General features: G+C 43.2%; 1 protein-coding gene across 1 annotated transcript; it reads left to right on the top strand.

The window, feature by feature from the left end:
• Nucleotides 1-27,556, top strand: EGLN3 (egl-9 family hypoxia inducible factor 3). Its single transcript, XM_066551710.1, has 5 exons — nt 1-357; nt 19,989-20,108; nt 21,963-22,099; nt 22,789-22,862; nt 23,955-27,556. The coding sequence occupies exons 1-5, from the start codon at nt 1-3 to the stop codon at nt 23,990-23,992; spliced, it is 726 nt and encodes a 241-aa protein (XP_066407807.1). The 3' UTR covers nt 23,993-27,556.
• The last annotated feature ends 365 nt before the right edge of the window (nt 27,557-27,921 follow it).

The following is a 27,921-nucleotide window of genomic DNA, read 5'->3' as shown; positions in this document are numbered from 1 at the left end:
ATGCCGCTGGGGCACATCATGAGGCTGGACCTGGAGAGAATCGCCCTGGAGTACGTCGTGCCCTGTTTGCACGACATCGGCTTCTGCTACCTGGACAACTTCTTGGGGGAGGTGGTGGGGGACTGCGTGCTGGAGCGGGTGAAGCGGATGCACCGCGACGGGGAACTGGCCGACGGGCAGCTGGCCGGCCCCAGCCGCGGCGTCGCCAAGCGGCACCTCCGCGGCGACCAGATCAAGTGGATCGGAGGCACGGAGGAGGGCTGCGAGGCCATCAACTTTCTCCTCACGCTGATAGACCGGCTGGTGATGTACTGCGGGAGCCGGCTCGGCAAGTACTACGTGAAAGAGCGATCCAAGGTAAGGGTCCGCGGGGCCCCGACGTGCTGTCCGCCCGCGGCACCGGCTCCCAGCCGGCCCGACCCTCCTCGCAGCTGCCGCTGGGACCTGACCGAAACTTTCCGCGGGCGCTCGCCCGCGCTGTCGGGGGTGCCTGCGGGTGCCCGTGGCTCGGGCAGTCCCGCGGGGCTGTCCCCGGGTGGCGGAGGCGCCGTGCCTGCCTGCGGGACTCCCGTGACGGCAGCCGCTCTCCAGCCCTCGCCGCCGGGTGCGGGGTCCCGCTGGAAGCGGGGCCGCCCCCTGCGGGTCCCTCGCCCCGCCGGTGCCAGCAGCGCTCCGGGCCGGCTCCTCGCCGCTCCCTTGCTGCGTTTTCGCCGGGCTTTTCGGCTGCCGGACCCCGTCCGGTCCCTTGCCTTTCCACCTGACACCGGCCGTCACTTCTGCAGGCAGCTCTTCGCTCCTGGCGGTGGGCTGGAGCCGGCTGCACCCCGCTTCTGGTTGTGCTCACCCCAGGTGCGGACAGGATGGACCCGTGCGGGGCGTACCCCACCGTACCCCGTCTAACCTTGACCACGTTTCGCGGGGGAGCAAGCTCTCCATTCTCTCCCTGCGAACGAACGTACCCGGCTCTGATCCGATTGTTTGGATGTTTTCGCACATGTATTATTATCCTGAATAGTTTCGCGGTTCCAACTTTTGTCGCCGTTCTACAGCTGAAGAGATTATCGTTACTGAATTGAGTATGCACAGAATACGGGATGTTTAGTGGTTTGAGCACAGCAAACTTTTGTTTTAAAGAGATAAGTTGTTTTTTCCTAGGCTTTCTCAGAAATGGAGGCGTAACTTGTATTATTCTTTCTCAATGAAGTTTATTTGCACTGGCAATGACATTAGTGTGGGATAACTTGTATTTTCTTTCCTTACCTGTTTTGCTACGGCAAAGTGAACTAGCTTGGAACTAAGTTTACTTTGTTGTCCTGAATGCTTATTTCTTTATTTCTGACTTGATGTAGTACATTTTCAGAGTACAGACTTGACATAGTACATTTTCACTGCTTTTAGAGTATGCCAGAAACAAAACAATGAATCTTTTAAAAAATGACAATAGGGAGAAATTAGGCATTTCTCTAGATCCTAACTTGCACTGGACTAAGGGCATGTGTGAGTGGTACTGTGATTCTCCCCTGAAAAATGAAAAAAAAAGTACAGCGATGTTCACCAGTTGCTTGGGAACACACTGAAACCTGTGCATACACCCCCACACATTTACACACAGTAGTGGGAATAATAAAGGTTCCTTACTCTTTGCTCCATTGTATTACTGATCGTCAATTCAGTTAAAGCTTGGGTAGGTATGTTTTAAAATGTGGGTAGGTTGGATTGTACTTATTCCTGTTGAGACCCTTGTATTAGGAGGCATAAATAACCTGCCTTGGCACACCTTAAAGGTCATCCCCATCCTTTCTCTGGGTGATTTCTGTTTACCTGTTTACTACTGAAAGTGCATTTCTGGCTAAGGGGGTGTGTGTAGGGGTGGATATTGTCTGTGTGTGGAGGGGGGGGTTGCTTAAAAGTTGGATTGGAGTGAAAAGGAGGCTGTCCAGCCTTTTTACAAGGTATTTGTAAAACAAATCAGCTGGATGAATGAAGGATATTGGTGCTGGCTGGGAAGAAGCATGTTTTCAGCAGTGACTTTGGGTTGTAGAGATGATTTTAAAACAGTTTTGGTGTTTTTGAAGGCATTCTTGTACAAATAGTAAAAAATAGAACAGAACTTGTTTTATAAATAGGCAGCAAGCTATTTACAATGAAGAAAGAGTTCTGGCTCTTGTGCTTTAATGTGAAAGTTGTCAGACTCCAAACAGCACATGGAAGTGCTGCACAACAGTCTGGGACTGAAAGGGACTCAATATCTCAATATTGTTTACAAAACCAAATGCAGAGAAATTTTCATCAGATGTTAATGGTAACCAATCCTCTTGTTATAGTAAGAAGTACCATGGGTATGTGAGGCTCTGGAATAGCAGCTGCTGTCTGTAACTGAGATGTGGGATGCCTTCAGCAGGAAGATTATTCCTGTGACTAACAACTGATTACTACAGTGCGTGCAGGTTCCCACGTCGGTTTAAGACATTTCCCTTCCACCATAAAATCTTATTCTGCTTTTCATCTGAAGTCTTATGAATGCATACACAAAAATCTCAAATTTAAATCCAGTATTTTTATCTGACAGATTATGCATGTAAATGAATGCCCACAAAACTTTCACAGCTTAACATTTGTGGGGTTGTGGGGTGTTCATGGGCAACTGGACCAGAACATCTTTGTGGGACGTGTGCTGTTGTAATTTATTGTTTTGGTATATAGATATTACTCAAAACTAAGAGTTCAGAACAATTGGTTTAAAATGTAAGCATTTAGGTACATGTTAACTCAATTTGTCATGAAAATGTACTTATGTTGTACGAGCCCATCATTATTTAAATGTTTATTCTTTTAATAAGTAGTATGACTTTAGTCTTCAGCCTAAGTGTTGGAAGAAGGCGAGAGATTTTCCTGGTAAATGAACTTAGGTCAGATTATGTCAGTTCAGTGTGAAGTGCTTCATATTTTTGTAGCTACACAAACATAAGTCCTGAACAACTTTTGTCCAATAATTGAAATTTTCCTTTCAGCTAAATGAGAGAAACAAGTCAGTTGGGATTGTGCTGTTGCCAAATTAATTTCAATAGAGTTAAGATTGCATCAAAGAAAATGAACAGAAGTAAAATTTTCAAGGGTGCTGGATATTCATTGGAGCTGCTTGCTGACATTTGAGGGCTGATCATGAAATGTAACCTGCCATCTTTGCAGACCAGTGATACAAATATATCTTTGGTGTAAGTTGTATTTTAAAATACTGGCTGGTTAAATGATCAAAGCATGGTTAAAGGTTGATGGACGCAATGCACTGCTTGTTGGCTTTTGTATTCTCATCCACTAGTCTCCATTTTCTAGTAAGATAATGGAATGGTTCCCCTTTTCTAGTAGGTAAATGACTAAGGACATGACTGAGGCATAATTGACCCAAGTTCACTCTTCTCCTCAGAGTGAGAAGATTGATGTCCTTGTGCAGAGGGATGTTCTGGCCTGAGGACAGAAGTCACTCTCTTTTTGAGGACCTGTCACTACTCTGCTTTACTTGGTGGAGAAAAGCTGGTGGGTATTTCAGGTCAGAAGCAAAGCTGCAGCTTGCTCTGTGAGGCCAGTCACCCAGAGTGCCTTCTGAATCAGGTGATGCTCCAGGGACTGCAGGTGAAAGGATGATGTGCTGCAGCTTCTGACTCCCCAGGTCCCAAAGTTCCTTCTTGGGGTTAACTAGCATTTGCAGGGGGTGCCCTGTAGGAAAACACTGTACTATAAATTTCTCCTTCAAGACTTGAGAAATGTTTTGGTCATGGGTGGAGTGTCTTTGGAGGTTTTTTTGCTGTTTTTTTTAGGAGACTCATTGGAGCCTGGGGGAATTTGGAAGTCCCTGATGTGAGTAGGTAGGGGTAAGACTATGGCAGGAACCAGGCTGGCTGGCTGATGGGTAGAAGTGTTAAAGCTGTGTTTGCAGTGGGGTGTCTGCATAATTCATCTGCTGCTGATGCCCTTTTCTCATTTTGCCTCTGCTGGAGAAGGGCAGCTGTCCCTGTGGCTGGGCAGGGTCCCAGAGCAATGCCAGCAGTGCCTGCTGCCCTGGGTACCCCAGCTGAGTCAGCTCTTGACGTGCTGCCAGCACTGCCTGGGTCCTCATGCTGAGGGGTGGAAGGTACTTTGAACTGGTGTGGCTGCGCTCTCAGTGGACTCTGCACCTCCTGCTCTGAGTCACAGATACCCTCTTGGGTACCACCAGGGGCTGAAATCCATGTCAGGGCTGCCACTGGGGACTTTGAGCCCATCTTGCACCTGCTGGACACCAGTGAGTCCTGCTGGTTTGAAAATAAAGCAAGAATTTATAATCTTAAGAGCTGCTCTGTGCTGAAGGAAGCCTGTGACTGACGTTTTCAGCTCAGAACAGAACTGCTCACGTTGTGTCAAGTGTATGGCCTAAAATTAAAAAATAAAAAAGTGTTTTGAATGTAAGATTAGTTAATTTAGAAGTCCCTATGGGATGTGAACCTTCTCAAAAACTTGCTTCCTCTGCTTGTTGCCATAACACAACCCTGGTGGACCCTCTCTAATGGTCACAGGAGAGGTAGGTCTTTTGGTAGCAGTTCATAGCTAGTGAGTGTTTGCTGGAAACCAGAGTGGGTTCTTCTGCCTATCAAATGATGGGGTAGTCCTAGATAGGTTTTGAAATATGGTCTGCCTAGCAGATTGTTACCAAGATTTCTGTTCCTGAAGATTGAAGAAATAAATGGATGAGATGTTACAGCAGTAGTTTTATAAAGTCCCTTATAACTCAGGTAAGGAGGTAAGGTATTTTTGCATTTATATATGAAGAAAGAAAAGTGCTGTTCTATACCATTTAAATTCTATCCTTTGCAATTAAAACACAGTGAAATGCTGAATTTTCTGACTTGAGGTACTGATTTGAAGAGTGAGATAACAGAAAACTCTAGCTATAGTAGAGTGGTACTGCCCCTTGAGATATACTGGCTTATTGTACTTACAAGGTATTTTTGATACTTGGGTAGCAATGTGCCTTACAATTAGTTTACAGTGGGAGGTCTGATGAATACCACCATCCAGAAGAAATATGCATAATTTCTTTCTTCTAATCAAATGCACATGTTCTGCCATAATGCACAAGTTCAAATCTGTTCTTCTGGCCAGCTGTCGGCAGAGTCCAGAGCCCCTGGAACTGTAAATACAACAGACATGTCATTTTATGATATGAAACTGAAGAATTCAGCATTGGCACAGATCCTAGTGTGGTTGCTTTGGCTCACTGTCAAAGCTGATGTTTATATCTGTGTTTGTCAAGCAAGATTAGTTAGCCTGGTTAATTATACACAGGAATGTATAATTTTTACTTGACAATCAGATGAGTATAAACTTGGGCATATTAACACTTGTTTTTGTTCTTCATCAAATTATTTTCAATGACTTTTGAAACTTTCAAAAGAACTACTTCTCTGAAAGAGGTACTTGGAGAATCTTTTTGATAAATTCTTCTTTCAGCAGGGACAGGGTACTGGAGAAATGGATCAATATTTCACAGAAAGTGATGGACATGTCTGCAAGTGGGTTCAGAAACATGGGAAGCCTCTAGGGAATGGTGTTTCAGTTAATACTCAGGTGTTGAAGTTGCAAGCAGCTTGAATTCAGTAGCTATTTTGTATCCTCACTCTTAAAAACCTGACTGTAGTGCACTGGCAAACTTATTTCATGGTAGGCAGTGGCAAAAACCTGCTGCCTTCAGTGTGTGTTACACCAGGGCCTTTGGCTGCCAAGTGGCTTCTCTTGGTCCTCCTTTCCCCCTCTTGCCAGGGAAGTCTGTATCCACCCAGTGACCTTCATCACACTGTGCCAGGAGCCTGTCCATGTGCTCCACAGCCGTAGTCCCAGAGAAAGGCAGAAGGTGGTCAATCCTATAAATGAGGGGAAATGTCAGTGCTCTCAGGCAATGTAAAGATATGAATGCTCTGTTTATCCTGAGTTTGTGCATGTGTTTCTGGCATCAGGGCAATTTTTTTTTTATTGTCTGTAGTTTTACAGTCCAGCAGTTCTTAGTGAGTTTTGATAGACTCTGGTATTGCACAATGGTGACAAAGCAGTGAAGTTTTTCCACAATCTGTCATACATTGGTCATGCATTTTCTGCAGTAACTTATTTGTTGCTGTGCCTGCTCTGGTAGCAGTTCTTGCTGCTACCATGTCAACTCCTAGTGCCAGGGACTTGCAGAGGTTGCCTTACTGGTGTGCTGGCCAGAACTTGATCACTTGCAAGCCCTAAACAAGTAGGTGCCACTCAGTGTGCTTTTCTGTGAGGACCCATTGCTCACTGAATGCTGGTGTGACTGTAATACAGGGGCATTAAGGCCTCTGTGTATGGGAGTGTTTGTCCTTTGTACCCACGGGGATGTGTGTGTGGCATCACAAGGTGCGGTATCCTTGGGAAAGCCACTGGGGAAGTGACAAGATTCAGAGTTCAGTGCCCTGTCCTGCTGAGCTTGCATTTTGGGAGGGAGGAGAGCTGGCCATGGAATCACAGAATCAATTAGTTTGGAAAGGACCTCTGAGATCATTGAGTCCACACTGTGACTGAACACCACCATGTCAACTAGACCATGGCACTAAGTGCCACATCCAGTCACCTCCAGGTACAGTGACTCCACCACCTCCCTGGGGAGCCCATGCCAATATCTAATCACCCTTTCTGCAAGGAATTTCTTCCTAATGATCCTTGTTATTAATATTTGTGTGCCTTTTCCCAAGGTAATTGTTAATGAATAATTCAGTCCATTTCATACAGTTCATTGCTAATAGCAGTATATGTTAAAATGGACATTGATTCTTATAACACTGATGCAGTACAGGAAGTATGCAGTAAAAGTGGCCTGTTACTTTGCATTAAAGATTCCAGCTGTGTTAATCCCAATGCCCTTATTTGATTTCACAGTAAACTCTTCTTTCTCTGACTTTCAAATTTATCTGGATGGTGGCTCAATGCAATTCAGACTTTACTGCATGTTGCTTCCTGGGAAATCTGCTTGATTTATTACATGGAAGTATCCTCTTCCATATTGCAGAGATTTTTTTTAAATTCTTTTTCCTGAGGTGGTGGTGGAACAGTACTGCAAGTCCTTCCCATTTGTGTGTGGAAGGGATGAGAGAGGGAGGAGATAAATTTTTGATGTTTCCTGAATAAACGCAATACGCTTGGAAAAATCAATACTTTTATCAAATATTTCAAGATGACTCTTACTAAGACAAGGTACTTTCTTCTCTTTTGTTTCTTTGAGGTATTCACGTTTTTTCTGCTCCTCTTGCAATTGGATTGAGTTTTCCCATTGTGTAGCAGGCCAGGGGCAAGTGGTCCCTTGGCACCAGCAGCCCCATAGCACTCACCCATCTTGCAGTGGATGGCTTGAGAGAATGAGGAGGTTAGGAAGGAAAGCCTAGGAGGAAGTGTTACTGGTTTTACCTCTGTGAAGCAGGGTGTGTGCATACCAGCTTAAAGCACCGGGTTGGATTTGCCATGACTGTAATCCTTCTGTCACAAAGCTGAAGACTGAAACAACATTGTTAGAAAGCTGCCAACAACACATCTCCCTAAGCTTCTGTGCAAAGGCTTTATTGGTAAGGTTTATTAGTAGAGGAGCTCTTGGGAAGAGGTGTTTTGGAAACTGCTTCTGGTTCCTGTGCCTATGGCTGATGGCTGCTGTGGTGGGCTCCAGGGTGAATAACTGATGCAGTGGTACAGAACTTGGTGGGGCTTGACAGAAGATTTTGACTGATGCATAACACTACGTAACAATTTGGTTTAGACCTGTTACTGCTTTGAAAAGATGTTACTGAGTTGGTCAGAAAAGCAAGAAGGTCTCTCAGTTCAGTCAGTGAGGTGAAGTAAGATCATGAAGGAGGCTCATGCCAAGTAAATCATCTATCTCCTACTGTTTAAACTGTTCACAGGCACGTCATCCCATCAGCACACCACTCATGATCATTCCTGTGAATGATTTGGGGAGAGCTGTAAGCTCTGTTTCCCCTCCATCACTCACACATGTGCATCTAATATCTCGCAGTGACAGAAAGGAGCCCTTCCCCCTACAGTCATTTTTCTCTTGACATTGTGCTTTGATAAGATTAGTAGGTGAATAAACTTAGTGCCAACATGCAAAGCACTTAGTAGAAAGCAGTTGATTAAACAACCTACTTGTTGCTCTGATTTTTCACAAATAAAGTAATCAAAGAGATTTTTGCTGACCATAGTGGTTCCATGGAGGCTTACTAAATGTTCATGTTTAGCTACCCAGATAAAAATGAATAGTCTAAATGGCAGGAGTACAGCATAGCACTCTATCTGCACTGACTGGAAACAGCACAGATTGTCCAAAGCTTTGCAGTTGGAAATGGCAGAGTAGCCATGTCTTTTGCCAAACATCAGGAAATTGCATCTTGCTTTGAAGCAAAAAAAGATACCCATTTTGAATCTTGTGTCTATCTAGTTCATGTGAATCCTTTTGTCAAAATAGTCTGTTTTCTGTACTTTCTTTCTGAACCTGAAAATCCAAACAAGATACATGTCTGCATTTTTCCTGTCTGTAAGTCATAATATAATTAATCATTGCTTATATGTTCTTGCACTGTATTTTTTTATACAAAGTGATAAGAAAAATGTTTTTAAAATTTTGGCTCCAGTTCAGCAATTCACTTAACTACTTTTTCTTAAAGGCAGTTTCAGATCAATGGGACTTCAAGCACATATTCTGGTGCTTGGCTTAGACTATGCTAGAATATGTTTAGAAAACTATAGGAAAAGTTGTGTATCTTGTGCCATCCCTGGTGCTTAAATTTTTTTCTTACATTTGAAATGCGGGTCATCTTTTATGTGGTCTCCTGGGAGGCAGCAAGGAGCCTCATGTGATGAAATACATAGTAGTTATGATTTTTATCTGACCTTTGCAACTGACTGTCATATGGCAAACTTGTCTTAATACCATTAACAGTAGCACTTATTCCAGTAATGCATGCAAAGAGATAGGCAGTGTGTGGTGAGGAATGCCATGTGGAATGGGAAAAGCCTGGGGTATAAGAGCAGTGGGCTTTGTGCTGGTGGAGATTGGCATGGAGCTTCCTGACTGCCTTGGAACTCCAGGGAGTGAAGAAAGCTTCTTGCATAGCCCCACACTGGAAAAGGAGAAGCTTCACCATAAATGCCATAACATGTTCTGCTGTTAACACATAACAGCCATACAAGTAGATGTGCACAAACAGGAGAGAGTCCCCCAGAATGTATTGATAACTCTGTTCTTGACAATATTCACTAATGTTTCCACCTAAGTAAGTTAACTCACCCTCTGTCATCTGCTGTATGGAGCATGTGCATGGTGTCTCTGAAGCAGCCCAACAGGAAGGGTCACTGCCTGGTTCACTGTTTTACAGACTTTCTCCTCATGAAGGAGCAGTGAGAGGATTTGTGAGCTCTGGTCCTCATTGCCAAATTTGGTGTAATTCAACATTTCATGATGATCAAACACTGAAATCTCAAAGTTGTGTATTTTACCAAGATATTTGAGTGCATAACTTGATGTTTAACTGGTGATGTAAAGGCTCAGTGCAGTCTCACATTTGCACTGATAATTTCTTGGCAAAAGTAAAAATGTAGTTGATGTGATTTTTTTGTTTGTTTTTTTACACTTGGATGTCTGCAACTGAAACAATTTTTTTTCTTTGCTGGCACTTGGTTAAAAGCATGTTTCACTATTTACCATCTGTAGAAGCTACTGCTGCTAGTTATAAGCTGTATTAGTACAATGTTTTGGCTGCAGTTAGAAAGGGATCTAGCTGTGCCAGTGCTGACCAGAGCTACAGGCAGACATAGTACCTACTTGACCCTCACACTGAAAAGGGCATATGTAACCCTATAGCTCTGTCTTCCCCTCAAGTATCTGTCCTGCCTCCCCCCTCTGTGCTTCCCACCACAGAGATGCATTTGTAGCCCATATCTCTAGCAAAGCCAGCTGCAGGGCCCCCACCAGGTGGTTTCTTACTCCTGCTCTTACCACAGCCTGTCATGCCTATGCAGCCTCTATCTCTCATCTCCATCCCAGGGCAGACAGGGATGAGGGCTGCCTCCTCTGGCTGCCCAAGCAGCTGACACCCTGGGACAGCAGCCTCTGTCCAGCCTCCAGCTTGGCTCAGCCTTCGCTTCCCGTGGGGTGGCTCTGAGTACGTACTGCTCTTGTCACACTGGCTGCCAGAAGAAAGATTATGGAGAGGAAGAGGAAGAAGGAGGGAAGTGAGCCAGAAAGAACACTCCAGGCTTTCTGCATCCTCAGGAAACATCCTGAAGTCACACCAGAGAGTCTGCCTCCCTTGCTCAACAGTTGCAGTGCTTCCTGCAAACACTGCCTTAGATGCCATAGGACATTCTTGCTCTAAGACTCAGTCCTGAACTGGGCCTTGAGTAATCTCCTAAGGCCCACTGCTTCAGTGAGTTGTGGTGGTGGGAATGACTGGGTAAGGTTCCAGAGAGGGCTGCAGCAAAGCAGAGCAGCAGGTGTGAGCAGGCTGAAACCCTCCAGGCACGGATGTGTCCCTGTGCAGGGCCACTGCACCAGCAGGAGAGTTGAAGCCTGTGTCAGTGGCCGCAACACAGCTGGCCTTTAGGTTGGTCTCTGTCAGGTGGTGGCAGCATAAATCCACAGGAGACACTTGACCAGTGGACAGAGGGAAGTGGGAATTCAGCAGCTTGTGTTCAAATCCAAAATCTAATGTTGTCCATGTTGTTAAGGAGCAGACTTCCTTGTTCAGGAGATGAGAGCTTTTGTGAATATCTTTGAGACATGCAGATGTAAGGCTGGCAGTCAGTTTGTGGTGTGTGATGTCTGTCTGTGTGTGCTTACTTTGCTCAGAGTTGCCGAGTGTCTGTCTACACATACCTTACTGGTGTAAGTACCAGCTGTGTACGTGATGGAGAGGGAAGGCACTAAAACACTTCAGAAGATTTATTTGGTTTTTTTGCCAATAGGTTTTATTGCCTAGCTTTAGAACAGGTGCACAGTTTTACTATTACAAATTTCCCTTGAATCTGAATATCTTGTTTCCCTTCCTGCATGGAAGGATGGTGTGTCACTGAATACACATTTATCCATTTTAACTGAGAGATTACACTGCTGTAAAGTGCACGTGTAGACAGAGCAGTACAACTTTATGTGCAGGCAAAGCCTTAGAGGTAAAGACTACACATTATTGAACCATAGTAGAAATTATTTCTGATGGTAATTTGTTATAGATAATTTTAATGGGTTTTACACTTAATTATTCACTCAAAATCTTATGCAGGATACTGTTATCTAGGCAAGTCCTTTGTAAAGGTATGGGTGAGCAAAAGATGTGGGGGTAGTGAGTGAGATGGCTTCCTTCCAAAATTAACATAGGAGATAACTGGTCTCATCAATTAGCATTAATTTGGTTTTACTGCTGTGATAACAAGCACTTAAGAACGTTGATCTCTCTGTTTATGCAGCACAGTGATGTCTTAGCAGCATGAGGAGCCCAGATGGCTCTGACAGGGAGGACCCTTGAGGCATATTTGGGGTACCTGCCAAGTGTGGTGGTGCTTCTCTGAACCCTGCATTCCTCTCTGGCAGTGAAGGGTGTTTTTCACTGAGCCAGAGGGGCAAAGGAAAACATCTCCCCCAGTGTGGTGCTGCCTCTGGTGTGGTGGGATCATGTGGGGTCACAAGAGGCATCCTGAGTGGTGGCCTCAAGGAGGGACTGTTCTTGGCAGCTGGGGCCTTCTGTCCCCTTGGCACACCAAGGTGGTGGCTCATCACCTCAGCCTGCCAGCATGTCCAGGGCTGCCCCGATGAGCTCACGGGAAGTGTTTGAAGTGCTGCATGCCAAATGTGAGCTGATAAAAGTCTTGTGGGCTCTGCCGCTCACTTGCCCTGGGCCCACAGGCTAAAAATAAATGGGTAATAAAAAGAAAAGGATGTTGGCAGTTCAGGCAGCTCCAACAGCAGCAAAAGTTTGGCTATGTTGTGGCTGTCTTTCCTGACCTTTATTAGTACAACCACAAGAGCATCAAAATATGCAGTTATTTAAATCTTGCAAACAAAAAAAAAAAGTAGTGTAATCCTCTGGGTGACTAGTAGCAGAACTGAAAAGGTCTGACTTGCTGATGAAGAATGAAAGGCTGGAATATTTCAGGAACTGTGAGATTATCTTTCTACCCCACAGACGAGGAATGTTCCTCAGAGGATGTGTATGCTGGTTACCGGGCTTTTATTCCCTGCTGAGAAACTGAACATACAGGGACAGTCCTTACAGATTTCCTTAATGAGCTTGCACTTATTTATGAATTTGCCTTTCTGCGGGGGTGGTGCTTGTCACCATGTCCCCCAGGGCTCATTACAGGGGATGCTTTCTCCACCTGCATCAATTGCTTGGGATGCTTTCTCATTAGTGCAGCTTGGCCAGGTTTGGCTCTTTGGGGAGAGGAGAGGACTGAAAGAGTTTTCTGGGTGATGAAAGAGGGCTTCAGCAAAAGGCAAAAATAATCCTAAATGTAATTAGACAGCATTTTTTTGAAGTGTGGGAGATAAGCCTCTGTGCCTGTGTTTGCAGCGCAGGAGGGAGGGACAGCCCAGTAAGAACGAGAGCCGAGCAGTGCCTGAGTGTCGCTGCCTGTGTGGGTTTTTCCCCGTTCCCCCGCAGCCCGTGTCTGAAGCGCTCTCTGGAGCGGAGTTTCCTCGCTGGCCATGGCCTCACGCTCCGCACGTAGCACTGTCGCTAAGCCATCACCCCGCTGGCCCCCAGCCAGCGCTCCCCGGCGCAGGCGGGCGGTCTCTCTCAACTCAGCAGCCTTTATTGATACATCCACGCACTGCGCATGTTTACAGCTGCTAATTGGAGACTTAATCTGAATATCCTTGACTGAACTAATTCACTGGCAATAGCCTTTCAAGTTTCGGGTCCTGCCGTGCTGGTGTGCCCGCTCTCCACAGCGCTGATCGCCTCTGGAGCGGCGCTGCTGCTGTGTGCGTGCGAGGCACAACGAGCCCGTGACAGCACAGGCCAAAGCGTGGTTTCAGGTCAGAGTAGGATGTAAAATAAAAATCTTGTCTGATTCTGTGTTTGCAGAAGACGAGAGAAGCACTTGAAGTAGTGGAGAAAAGTGTTAATTGACATGCACATAGACTTATGTAGATTTATTAAGCATACAAGAAAGGAGGCTAATTGTTTTAATTACTACAACAGGCAAAGATGCTCGTTGCAAGGACAGTTGTGCTCCTATGGCAGTTTCAGATTTGTTTCCTTCACTTTCAGTGTTCTGATTTCTCCTTGCTGTGACCAGAGGCTGAATACAGAGAATTTGGGTGGTGGTCTGAAAGCAGTGTTAGTTTCCTTGGCTTTTTAAAAAATGTGAGCCACGTAGACAGTATACAGCGGTGGATGAATGCGGGAGCTCTCTTGCCCTTGGAAACCTGGAGAACTGTTTCCATGGTCAGATCCTTTCAGATCCTGTCCCTTGACTTTAGGATCCTGTAGGATCCCAGGAGGTATCCAGCAGTGGGCACAGCTCAGCAGAGCTCGCTGCTGTATCCAGAGGCTGGTTCCCCAATGCTCCCTGCTCTCTTGACAGTTGCAGATGGCTGCTGCCCACATGAGGCACGGCTGTTTCCTGCCTTCCCGTTTCACAGTGGCACTGCTCTGGCAGCCAGCTTGAACTTCAAGAGCATCCAGATTTATTTCTAAGTGTGTGTTCTGTTAAGGAAAAAAAAAAAAAAAGCAGTCACAGGCTGAAACAGTCCTTCATATTAATAGGCTATGAAAAACTAAATTTTTTTGCCAATCATAAGGAAAGTTTCTTAAGCACCATCACAGATTCATTTAACAGGGAGCTCATTTTTAAAGCAGCATTAATCTGTGATCTGTTTTCCTTACAGACACATTCCATAAGATTTGAGAGCTTATTAGAGGCTCCTTGAGCTACAACTAGATAACATGCCAATCATCAACAGCTGTGTGGCATGGAGGTAATCCATGAACAGAGCTTTCCTGGGTAGTTCTTTTTTTCTACCCTTAGTTCTTAAAAGAAATTTAACAAGTGGGGACAGTTTTCCATCATACAGTAATCAGAATATTATCAGGTAATAAAAGACTTCTGGTTGGTAAGCAAAAATAAACCAGTGTTTTAGCATCTTCTTCCTGCAGATGAGAGAATAGTCTTTCCCACAATTCCCACCCTCAGGTTGCTTCTCAAAAAATTCTTTAAAAAAGTCCTTTTATGTACCTGTAAGCAACAAGCAAACTGTGGTGCATTCAAAAGACTAGAAAAATAAGAAAGGAGAGATGAGGTTTCAGCTCCTGGAAGATCTGAATCTAATGATCAGGCTTGCATGTAAGCAAGAAGCAAGTGCCAGACCACCTGGTGAGTGCTATCCATGGAAACAGGATTTTTTTACACAGTTACAAGTAATAGTTTGATTGAAGACTGGTAACCAAGTTATGATGAGGAAATGAGGGACCAGTTTCTCATGCAATATGAGAAAAATGCTACTGAAACCCATTTCATGTGTTGCTTGACTGAAATTAGCAGACTTTTACTCCCTCTTGGAACTGGTGATTCCCTTTCCAACAGGCACTAAGCTAATGTTTCTGATTTGTTGGTGTTTCAACATAATTTTTTTCTCCTCTGTTCATTCCCATCTCTATAGAGTATTAAGTTAGATCAATGTTTCCAGTTCATGCTTCAGTATAGTAGTTGAATATTTTAACTTTCATAAATTCAAACAAACTAATATTTAATAATGTTCATGAATATTTTATACTTAACCATTATAAGCTATGCAGCACAAAACACTTAGGTGCAATTGGGTGCAATAAGAAATTACTTAATACCCCATAGTGTTTATATGTCAGTCAAGCCTCAACTGAGAATGTCCTGCCTTTGATCATGAAATGTCAGACTACTCATGTTCTTTAAATGTAGAGCATGCTGGGTGCTTTTCGCTTTCTGGATGTAAAGACTCTGCACATCTATGAACTAGAATCAGGTTGAGCACAATATACATTCAAAACTAAGACAATCAAGTGAATCCTGGTAGTCCTAATACCCTAGAGGACTGGCCAAAAGTGATTTTTGTTTGCCCTCAGGTTCAGACCTGAGAACCACATATTGGGCTGAAAATTGGGACCTTCTGACCTGGTGTCTCCACTGCTTCCTATTCAGCACTGTTCATTTCCACCTACAAACATCTTCTATCCAAGACATTTTCTGAAATGTTCTGTTCCACATATCAGGCTGCTCTAGCATTGCTTATTTTGTAAATCATGTCTCACAGCATGATCCTGGCCATCAGCTAAGAGAATTTGTTTTTCTGCTTGCTAGAAGCACTGGGAGGCAGGGAAAAACCCTCTCAATGGAACAGTTGTTTTTTATCTGACTTCAAACTTTACTAGTGTCTTGCAGTTTGACTTGCAGATTTCTCTGGCAGACTTGAATGTAATACTTAGACTGAATCATAGACAACTTATTTTTGCAAGCTTCTGTGCAGTGTGGAATTTACTGACGATTCCTGGGTCCTTCCTAAAGCTGGTAATTGCTGCTTGTTTAACTTGTGGTCGATTTGCACCCTCTTGGGAAAGCTAACATCCCTGAAAATGACAGGGCGGAAGCTTTAGTCCTGATGATTCGCTTTTCATTTTCCAAGCTTTGTAGGTTTAATTTATGACTGTTGACTAGACTACCAGAGCATTGGTCCTCATGTGGTGGTGTGTAAGTGTGACTCCAAAGGCATGCATCTGGGTATCAGTTTTTAACTATTCAGCTGTACTGTAAGACAAGCTCTTCTTTTTTAACTTAAAAAAGGGGAGTGTTGCAGAAATTTTCTGAGTGCTTACACTGGGAAGTTAAGCCAACCAACAGCCATTGTAATAGATTGTATTGGAAAAAAAGAAATATTAGCTATATTCCTGATCATCACTAAGTTTGATTAGTTTAGGTTTGAAGATTGTTAATGAAGAGAGGAGTTGCTTCCAAAAATGGAGTGTGCTCTTCTGGACACAATAGCCAAAAGCGTAGGAAACATTTTTAACTAACACTCCACGTGCACACCTGGTAAATGGTTTGATTATTGTTATTGAGCCTCTGGCTTTTGTAGCTGGACTGTGCACTAATCTGGCAGATACCGGTGTTCACAAATTACCTAAATTAAGTCTGGGTCACGCATCTCATCTCCTGTTTCTTGTTTGCTTTAAATGAATCCAAAAGTACTGCTTACAGCTGGAATCCCTGCTGAGGCCAGCTTGATCTGCTCTGGAGCTGCTCCAGCCATTGCTCTGATAAAGCTTCATATCATTTCAACAGTCTCTAGGAGGACCAGAATGATTTCCCTTCATTGTTTAAGGTTTCATTCAAATATTCGCTGTGCCAGGAAAAAGGATATTTCACTTCTGCTTTTCTTCTTTTGCTACTGCTACTAGAAACTTTTTTCTCTTTGCTTTTCTGAAAGTTAAGCTATAGTGTGGCCCATGCTTTAGGATTCTGTGGGAATTGTTCCACTTAATCTCCAGGGATGGAGTGTTGCAGTTGCAAAAGGTGCACACTGTAAATAAATAAATTATGCATCAATGCTGGAGACAAAGCACATGTTCTAAGAGAACATATTATGTGGGGGAGGCCAGGGGAAACTCTGGCCTTTTGCCTAGATTTCCATAGTAAATAAAGCACCTAAATCCCTTTCAGGGTCTGCAGTTCAGTAGCTTTTTGTTTTTTGTGGCGTTAAAAACAGTAGTAATACTGGATTGATTTTTAGGCAGTTCAGTAATCTTGGAGTAATGTTTACTCTCCAAAGAGAGACTTAAGGCCACCATAATTTTGTGTTGTACACTGACTTAAGACGAGGTACTGTTGGTCAGTGAGGCTGTATTCCTGTCCTGCATCATCCCCTGGCGTGGTGAGCAGGGCTGGGCTGAGCTGGCCCTGCAGGTGCCTGTGCCCCTGGCAGAGCTGTGCCGCACCCAGCTCCAGCACTGCCCTCCTCCCTGCCCCCTCCCCTTAGCCTTCACGGTGGGTTGGGTGTGCAGGGCAAAGTTTTGGTAGCTGAGAGGCCATCAGGGTTTTTTTGTGAGAAGGTGGCAGAAGCTTCTGTGTCTGACAGAGCCAATGTCAGCTGGCTACAATGTGGACCCACTGCTGGCCAAGTAGAGAACTTGGGAGTGAAGTTGAGCTTGGGAGGAAGGGAGGGGTAGGGGGAAGGTGTCTTAAGGTTTGGTTTTATTTCTCACTATCTTACTCTGATTTGATTGGCAATAAATTAAATTAGTTTCCCCAGCCTGTGACATTCACTGGTAGGTGATCTCTTCCTATCCTTATGAACCCATGAGCCTTTCATTACACCTTCTTTCCCTGCTCAGTTGAGGAGTGGAGTGATGGAGTGGCTTCAGGGGCACCAGGGTCATGTCTCCCAGTGTATGAAGATCCTGTTTTACAAAAGGTTGCTAATTTTAATTGTTAGACCTGATGCAGCTCACTGCACGTGGGATGGGTGAAGGTGCCCCTGCATGAGGTGCTGTGCTAATAACTGGGATGGGGAATGCACAAACTGGGTTATCCTCACCAGTGAGGGCCCAGCTTCCTCAGACCATTATTACATTGCAGATACAGCTGACTTGTGGTTTCCACCAGACTTATGCCCTTAACATGTTTCGAGCACTATGCTGTAGACTGGCCCTTACTGCCGTTATCAGGCTGATAGTGAAATGTAGTGCAGCTCTGGAGCCATTTGTAACAGCAGGATGACAACAGAGCAGATAGGATCTACAGCAAGGCATCTACCTGACTGCTAGGTGTATGGAAGAGGGCTTATTACTTGGAATTAAAAGTATTTGCTTTTGTTTAGCATAATGTCCTGACCCTGCAGGCTACTAGTCTCTAGGCACCTTTGGCCTGAGGCGTGGAGAGCGGGCCCTGGTGACTTACTGCTGCCTGCAGGTACTGTTTTGGTGCTTGTTGTGGGGAGGAAAGTTAATTCATACATGGCTGACTCCTGTGGATAGGTTTTGTTCTTGGTAGCAGAGGGTTTGAGGGATCCACTGTGCTGTCTTGCAGTAGCTTCTGTGCTGGCGTTTGTTGGCACAGTAAAATTTCCTTGTTGATTAAACCAGCATGTGCTGTACTGTACCTGGTCATGTCCCATGAGAACAGCATGCCTTTCACATGTGCTTGGAAGAAGAAAACAGGAATTCTGGGGTTCCTAGATAAAAATTTCTCAGTAAAGCCTTATACTGTCAATCTCCAACTATCAATTACATTATAAATTTTGCATATCAGATCATTGGAGCAGGTCATGCAAATGGTGCACAATCATATCCTCATTCTGTGGCATGTAAATACTCTTACATGTGAAGTTTGGGTTTTATTGTCTAAAAGGATGGAAAAGTAGGTGGGTAAAAAATTGATTGGATGGTTGGACTTGGAGGGTCATGGTCCATCAGACCTCCAATACCTGGAGGCTGCTACCAAATGGGGCACCACAGGGATCTGTCATGGGACCTGTTGTGTTAAACACCTTTATTTATCAGTAACCTGAAACAGATGGCAGAGTGCGCTCTTCAGCTGTGCAGAAGACACCAAACTGAGAGGGACCAGTTGATGCCCTTGGGGGCAAGGCTGCCACTAAAAGGAAACCAGATAGGCTGGGGAAACAGGCCAACAGGAGCCTTATGAAATTAAACGTGGGCAAATCTGACTCCTGCCCTGGGAAGGAAGAGCCCCTTGCAGAAGTACAGGCTGGGGGCTGCCAGCAGATCTGCTCCTCAGGGGAACCTGGGAACCCTCAGCTCATCCTGGTGGACAGTGAGCTGAACTTGAGCCTGTGGTTTGCTTCATGCACAACTTGTTATGGGAGTACAGCACACGGATTGAGGAGTGATAATTGCAGAAACCACATCTGAACACTATCTGCAGTTTTCCAGCTGAACTTATTTCCCATCATTTCCCATCACTCTTGCTGCTAGTTACTGGCAAGCAATCTGGAGATGTCAGGGGAATAGGAACAAGACTTCTATTGCAACAGCTTTAGGGGTGATCAGTATCACTGCCAAGTAGCCCCAATAATGATGAGTGACTGAGACACTGAGTGAAAGATCTAGTACCCTACCAGCAGTCTCACCTGCTCTTGCCTGCATTCTGCTTAGGCTGCTAATTAAGTCAACTAAGTTTAATATGTTTTTACTGTAAAAACCTTTTAAGACCTGTTGATTGCCGTGTGGTTTGGAGTAATTCGTGTCAGGCTTATCTCATCATTCAAGACGAAGTTTAAACCATGAATTAAGTGATTGTATCAGCAAGTCTGAAGATGATCAAAGAGAGAAATGCTCTGAAAGCTATTTGGTTAGTTCTGTGGCTCAGTCCATGAAAGCAAACATGCACTGCCCTGTACAAACACAGCACAAAGGAGTTGCAGCTTTTTGCACACTTTGCTCTATAGAGTTTTACCAACACCTCCTGGGGACCACTCACTTTGAGTTGCATACAGGGGTGTATATGACAATGACTGGAAGATATGAATAGAGGAGAATGGTGGTAGTAAAGCATGACATCCTGGGATTGCTTTCTACTTTCATTATGACTGGAGAATCTGTTTTGCAATGACTGCTTATCTGTAGAAACCCAAGCAAATTCAGCTGAAACTGCCTCAAAGTCACGTAGCTTATAACAAGCTTGTACCATGCATACTAGTGCTCTAGTTTCACTTTTCCCCCTTTTATTTTAGTGTATATATTGTGAATTATAAGAGTATTTATTTACCAGTTTTGAATTTCACACTGGCTGAGCTGTCCTGTGAAAAACGTTTGTGCAAAAATACCTTCAGGTGATGTCTGCTCTAGGTTTTGGATTGATCATCTGAGAAATAGTGAGCCAAACTGGTGGTGGGAGGATGCTTAGCAAATTAAAACTGAAGGTAGACATCTTGTAGAATTAATTATTTTACAATCTGTATATTTCAGGCTATGGTTGCTTGCTATCCTGGAAATGGAACTGGGTACGTTCGTCATGTGGACAATCCAAATGGTGATGGGCGCTGCATTACCTGTATTTATTACCTGAATAAGAACTGGGACTCCAAGGTGAGTAAGCCATGGGGTTGAGGCACAAGAGGAAGGAAAAACTACTTGAGAAACAGAGCTTTGGAGCTGTCCGTTGTTTCTGTGAACTCTGATGAACTTCTGAGCTGCTGGTCCATTCTTCATCTCTTCTTTTTTTTTTTTTTTTTTCTGTCTGTTTTTGGCAATGCTTTGGAAGTAAGAATGTGAACTGTTTCCTTATCATCCTCTCTCTCATTCTACACACATACTGTTTTGTTGTTATAGGATAAAGCTATAAGCACTGGTCTGTATGCTCTTAACACTTTGTTTAGAGGAAACAGCAGAAAAAGAAAATCAATTCACTACAGAATAAGTGGATTGTGGGAGCAGAGTAAAATGACAACCCAATTTTGTGACTTTATCATTCTTGATACTTCAGGCTAACCTGCAGAAGATATTCAGGCAGTTCCCTTTTCTTATTTATGAAGCAGTGGGGCTTAGGAAGAGGAGCAACATGGTTTGATTCCACCAGTGGGTCTCTTGACTGGATAGAACTCTTGTTCCCGCCTATATTACTGTAAGGCAGTTGAGTCACCCCTGAATGTGCCATATACCTTTAAATTAGAAACAAAAGAAGAGTTTGTAAAATTTCAGGATGTCTCTTTGCAAGTCTGTTGTCTGTTGTAATGCACCACAAACTGTTCGTGAGGGTTATCGCTTGAAAATTGTCCAATGTTGTTTGCTTCTCTAACCTCTTTTTAGGCCAATATGCTCTTTAAGAACAGGTAAATACTATGAACCCTAATAAGTGAGTTCAGATACAGAGACAATGTGATTGAAAAATGCAGTGTTGCAGAAAAGCACATCTTGTTACAAAGAGTATGACAGTGAAACATCTCACTGTAATAAAATGAAGGAGGAGATGTGGGAGGAAATGCAAATATCCAGTTTATTTTGTGCATTGCACCCTTATCCAAATAGTGGAGAGGCACCCAAGTGAGCACCAAGAAAAGCTAACTGAAATGCAGGACACTGATGGAGTTTTTTATGTAGATGTGATGGTGATTTTATGTAAGTGTATGCTGGAGGACATGCTATATAAGAGTATAATAGTACTGGGCTTTGGAAACAGCCATGTGGCTTTAAACCTGGCTTAGTAGTTTCTCACTGAGGTCTGCATGTGACATGGAGGTACCACGTCAGGTTGGTGCTGCACTGCACTCGGTGATGCCGCATTAAAGTCTCCAAAGAGCACTCTAACAGCAGCAGGATGAGGCAGGGTTCATCTTCATCTTTTGAAGTTTCTGGAGTGTGTGCAGATCACCAGACCTTTTTCCTGAAAATTGTGGCACGTGGAAAGACAGAAATTGTATGGTAGAGAAACCAGGCTGTGTTATGAGTAGGGAAAATGGTGGCTGGGATCTATAATGCATTTGAGAAGTTTTACAAATCTAACAATAGAACAGACTTCACTCTTCCTGAGGTGTAGAATTTAAATCCTAAGTGATCAGGCATGTCATCTGAAATACTGTGAGCAGTATCTAACAATTGTTGGGCAGAGAGCTTGATCTCAGACTGGTCAGGTAGAGCAGCTCTGTGGTATTCACTGGTTCTAGAAATGTGACTGGAAGCTCAGAAGTTTCCCAGTGTTTGCTGCAGGGCTGGTATTACCTTTATCTTGGTTCATTTGCAGAAGCTTAAGCTGAAACATTACAAACTGGTAAAACAAAGTGGCCAAGAGACACAGTAAGGTTTTCCAGTGTTGTCACGTAGGTGTCACATTTATCATTAGATGTTTATTCCCCATTTGTTAGGTGTGGAGGAGAGAGAAATAAGTTATTTTTCATGTGATTGTGTGGCTGTTTATATGTGCAAAAAACCAATCTTTTCTTTCAGCTGCATGGTGGAATTCTTCGAATTTTCCCAGAAGGAAAGTCCTATGTAGCAGATGTTGAGCCGATTTTTGACCGATTACTTTTTTTTTGGTCAGATCGAAGGAACCCACATGAAGTCCAGCCTTCTTATGCAACCAGGTAAGTAGCATATTTAATATTGGTTTCTGGCTAGGAAATACCCCAGGGCATCTCTTCTACCAGTATTTTAATCCAAAATTATGGCGATCATGTTTTAGTACATGTGCATAAAAAATAGACAGATGTTGAGTGAATTTCCTGGTTTTGAGTCATTGGGAATTCTCTCATTAAGTAAGGAGGAGCAAGCTCAAATGATACATTTCCTCATGTGTTGGAAAAAAAGGCCCTTAACCATTGACAGGAGAAATCTTCCAAGCTGGGCATAGCTGTTTAGCTGGGAGGTGCTGGGTCATTCTTTTGCCCTTGTAACACTATAGGGAGTGTTGGGGCTACCATCTGTCAGCAGCCTGTGAAAAGCTGATGTGACGCAGGGCAGCCCCCAAGCTGCCTACAGGCCTCTCAGAACAGAAAAACATCCAAAGGTCTGGAAGCTACTTTTGCCCTCTGTTACCAGGGGCTGTGCTCTCTTTTATGCCTCCAGCAGAAATTCTCACCTATATTTTTATCTGACTTGTTAAAATATGCACTAAAATGCTGTCTGTGTTTGCCTCTAAAGATGTGTCATTTTCATTCTACTTTTTTAGTCTACTAATCCAGTTTTGTTTTTGCTTTCTTTATGAGCATAAAAGTGCAGTGCTATATTTTAATATTAAAAGTGGAAAGACATGCAAGGTTTCTTTTTTTTATAGATATGCCATGACCGTGTGGTATTTTGATGCCGAAGAAAGAGCAGAAGCCAAAAAGAAGTTCAGGAACTTAACTGGTATGATTTTTTTATAAATGTTCACTAGAAAGAATTTAATGCATTTTGGTATTTCCAGAATCAAAGATAGACCAGAAGTGGTTCTGTAGCTACAAGCATATGTAATGCATATTTAGAAAGCTTTTTCTCCTGTTATTGCTAGTCAGTTATTTTTTGCAGGTGAAGTTGTGATAGGAGATCAGGCCTGGCCCTAGAATCCCTGATGAACAAAATGGGGAGAATGGGAGAGACAGTTTCTGATCTGAGGACCAAATGACTGACATTTTTTTCCTACCCTGGGTGGCTACTCCAATCACAGGGAGTCAGCTCTTCTTTGTTATTTGGGAGGTATATTTTTGCCTCCTCCAAACCCTGTTTAGTACTGTGTTTGGAGTTTCACAGACAGTTTAATAATTATGTTCTCTAAATGTCCTGAATGAATAGGGTCTCCTGTATTCGTGAAGGGCAGAAGCCCACAAAGGGGTGACCCAGCTCTCTGATGGCAGCCACCCTGCACTGCTGCTGTAGCAATGGCATATGAGTCATGGACTTGTCCAGATACGTTCCCACACCCTACCTGGGGCCACGATCTAAGGGTTGCTGTTCAGAGCAGTTTAAGATCTGGTCTTCAGGGGCTGGCCTCCTCAAAAAACAGTGTGGAGAGCACTTGTCTTTTTAAAAATATGTGCAGCTGAGCAAATTTGTAATTAGTCAAATGATTTTCAGAACAGACTGTTGTCATCTCTGTAGCTTGCATGCAAAGCAAATACTGGTTTCAGCTGTAGAGAGGATCATGAAAAAGGGACCAAGAGGTGGTTGGGGGAAAAGTATCACTGATCTGGGGTCTCAGAGTTTATTGGGTTACTTAAATATTGCATGTGTCATCTTCAATTTGAACATGAAAAATGTACAAGATCTTTGTGTGACTGTCCTTGTTAGCATGCTGTGGTATCATGTAGCAGTTCAGTCCACATAGTGGATTCACGGCATGATTCTGAAATGGAAAGTATTGTCCATTGAAAACAAACCAATTTTTTTCTGTTTCTGAGTTTTCAGATGAATACAGTCAGAACCCCCTGGTTTAAACACTTCTTGTTTTTTTTTTTTATGTAGATGCGAGGAAGAGAGAAGCACCTCTTAATGAAGACTAATCAACTGCTCATGAACTCTTTGTGAGGAAATAAGATCCCAAAGATGACTTCCATTTCCAGCAAATAAGGGCAAAACATTTTTATGCATAAGTATGCACCGGTTGTGTCTAGCACGTGCATCTTATGCTGATGGTACTTAAGGCAGCCTCCTGTCATGCTGCATCTGGTAGAAGAAAGACTTGTTTGCTCTTTGCCTTTTGCTGGAAATAACCAGGGTTTAAAAAAAAAAAAAAAAAGAGCGTGTGATACTCAAGCCTAGTGGTAGTGGCTCAGCCAATTGGCTTTTGATCACTATTGTAACTAAGATAATGGTCATTGGAACTAGTGGTAAAAAACTGAGTCTTATTTGCACTTTATGGGGGAAAAAAGTTCTAGTTAAATGGGAAGAAGCCTTGCAAGTTTAAAATCAGTTGGCAGACTGCTGACAGGCACAGAGAGATATTTGACATGGGAAATTAAATTGGATGTTTGTAGAGCATTTTATGGTCTGTCCCAAGTGGACCTGTTGATGTATTGTTCATCATTTTGCTGTGCAGAACATTGGTTCAGCTCTTCAGAAACATGACTTCCCAGATGTTTGTCTACACAGTCGTCGCATTTTCTGGATATTGTTTGCTCTTCAGGAGGCACATTCTAGCTCTGTAGCTGTACTGCCCTTTCTGTCCCAGGATCGAGGGGAAAGTAGTTATGCATCTGTTCACAACTTCATAAAACCAATTTTTTTTTCTGTTTTTAGGAGGATGGGTTGTATGTTTTCTATTTTCAGCGTTTGGTAAAGCAGCTGTTTTCTCCCAAAGATCTGGTAAACTTGAAAGGCTTATGGCACACAATGCATTGGCCCTTAAGGCCAGTGATATGTGGAGAAGTGTTTGCTTTGCGACTTCTCCATCTGCTATGTTCTGTGTGGCATAGATATGAATCTGAAAGGGAAAGATATGTCTGGCAGTCTGACAAATATATGATAAATAATGGGTAACTTAGACCTGATTTTTATGCTGCATATTTTTAGTGAACACACTTGTTTAATTTTGCATGTATATGTGATTTGGATGAAACTGCAATTCTGTTTCAGTTGATCTGTGATGGCAGGTAACTACTGCTGCTGTGCCCAGGCTGTGAGATCAGAGTTATTCAATGGCAAAGCACACATTTTTTCCCTCCATTATTTTTTTTAAACTTAATAGACTCAATGAGTAACTGGTGACCTATTCCCAGTCTGTCTAAACTTCTACAACCAGCACTTACTATGCAGTTCAAAATAGCTCTTAATGAAGCTGGGATCTGGCAGTGGATGTATTTATCACTCACACTAATTGTTCTCAGCCTAATACACTCACTTGCATTCATTTTTATCTCATGCTGTCAGTGTGTATGTCAGACCCTATTAAATGTTCCAAATAGATGCCCTCTTCAGTGTCCCATATTTTCCTGTGCCACCTCCCCCTGCTGGTGAAGGTGGTGTGTCTGAACCTCTGGCCCCTGCACTGCTTCCCCATGCTCTGCTGCATCATTGTGCTGTCATGGGCTGCTCTTGAGCTAGGGAATGCAAAAGTAGTGTGCAATGGCAGCTATTAAATGTGAGTGACAGAAAGGTAACAGCTGCATAGGACAGAAAAGAAGTAACTTTCATAGCATAAAAAATGATAATAGAAAATGGAGTATTTTTTAAAGCAGTTTTGTGTCTTAAAGAAAAGCTGAGCATCCTTCAGCCTGCCCATGAATGCTGAATGTAAATACAGCAGTGCTAAGAAACCCTTTATTCTCTCTGGCTTCTCCCAGAGATCCAGCTATGGTCGTATAGCACTGTGCGCCCTAAGAGAGGAGTATGAGGGAACATGTGTGACTAATATATTTACAATTAGAAAAAGACAAAGAATGTGGTAAATGTCCTTTAATGTTAATAAAAACATTATTCTACTACAGTTGCTTCTAAGTAACACCAGAGACTTGAAGGAAACTTAGTGATAACTTGAAATTCTCATTCTGATATGTTCATGTGGGAGGTGAAAGAGTTTGGCTCTTCCTTGAGAGAGGTAATCCTTTGAAATGTGTTGGAAAAGACAGCATTACTATTTAGAGAAGGTGATGGAATACACCTATTCAAAGTTAATAATGGCACATAAATTTGAAACTCTTACATGATTTTAAAAGGAGGAGAATCAGAGCAGAGGAAATACTGCTTTGCCTCTAGAAACTGTAACCTTAAAAATGAACTAGAAAGCATTGTTAGTACACATCTCACTGGAGCCTGGAACAATGGAAAAACAAGATGTTGGAAGGGGAAAAGCTTTGTGTAAGGGCTGAAAAGGGAAGGTACTTCAGTTATCACTGTTGCTACCACCAGGTTTCGGCAGTGGTCAGCAACACGTGTAGTGAATGGAGCATGGAGCAGTATAGTTGCATTTATTGTAAATAAATACATATTTTCTTTTTTGTGAATATCTTCCTCATCTGTATTACATATATAGAAGACAGAGCAATTATTCTGTGGCAGGGTGTGTTGTCTTTATTAACACTTGTAATCAACTGCAAAAAAATTTGAGGGCTTGAGAGCTTGAAACCAATTCCTCAGTCCTCCATTTCAGATCTCTACTCTGTTTTCAGTGGGATGATCTCCTTGAAGAAGCTGTGGTTTAATTGGGGGTGGGGTGTGGGGGGTGTTGGTCATGTGTGACATGCACATGGGGAGGGTATTTCAGAGAGGCCTTTTCCTTGTGGTTTGTCTTCATAGCAGACTGTTTGAATCAAATGGCTAAAGAGCACTTGTCAGCCAGTTGTGAAAAGGAATGCTTTCTCTAAGGTATTTAACTTTGAATCCTCCAAAAATTCTCGTTGGTATTTTTTTTAATCTTTAGGTAATGTGCCTTCGTTGTTCATATCTGTGAAGATGTTTCATGCTGCACATGCATGTAATGTCATGCAAGTTTTTGATGGCTCTAAAAAACATGGTTGCCTTTTCAATTGCATGGGAAAAATGTGCAGAGCCACTAAGCTGCAATTTTCAACAAAAGGTTTTTGTTGGGCAGGGAGGAAAAAGGCCAGGAGACAGTGCTGAAAATCAAGAGACTGTTTTTGTTCTTAAACCTGTGAGCACTGGCCTTTTGAGCAAAGTAGCCTCTAATAAATCTTTTTCTCTAGATTACTTCTGGTTCTATGAAGAATGACTTCTACAAAATAGTGTCTAAAAAGCTCCACTCTTTTTTTTCCCTTCTATTTTTAAACAGTTTTAGTCCTGTGTGTTTTTTAAAATGCTGGAATATATTATATGTATTTCTTGTTGCAAAATAGCTGGCTCTAACACCACTTGCATCTAGAAGAAAATGTGTCTATTTGCAGGCAAATGACTAGTTCTACTTTGACCGTGATGTACTCCCAGCAGATATCTGAGAGTGAGTTATGACTACATCTTCTCTTGTCAGGTTGTATGCTGGTCAACAATGCTGGCACTTTGCATTGGATTCATGTAGAAACCCCTAGTAGTATTTTACCACACATCACATTTTGTGTTCCTGTTACTATTGATAAAAATGTCGCAGGAGTCAATAAACACTGGGTCATGTTAAACACTGTCCTGTGCAAATCTCTTCAGTCTTGTGTTTTACTGTGGCCAGGGATGCAAGGGGTGGGTGCAGTGCCATGCAGCTGCATATAAGGTGACACTGAAATCTGTATTCACAACTGTCTTCTGCTGATGGAGAGCCTTTTTTGTTGCCCTGGGCTTGGCACATTCTCTTGGTCACTTCCTGCTATTTTGAAGTTATTTACCTTCCTAGTGATCCTCTTCTTGAAATGCCCATTTGTTTTCACGCTCCTGTTGAACCAGATAACATTCTCACGATTCAATTGTTGTCTGATAAGTTTTATTTTTAACAGTGTTCACATCCTCCCCCTGCTACTTTTCCAGTCTGAATCCCACAGTTTTCTCCTGT

Source organism: Molothrus aeneus, chromosome 6 (genome assembly GCF_037042795.1).
Source record: "Molothrus aeneus isolate 106 chromosome 6, BPBGC_Maene_1.0, whole genome shotgun sequence".
NCBI classification, from domain to species: domain Eukaryota; kingdom Metazoa; phylum Chordata; class Aves; order Passeriformes; family Icteridae; genus Molothrus; species Molothrus aeneus.
The sequence above is the reverse complement of the archived record's forward strand: the minus strand, read 5'-3'. Positions and strand labels throughout refer to the sequence as shown.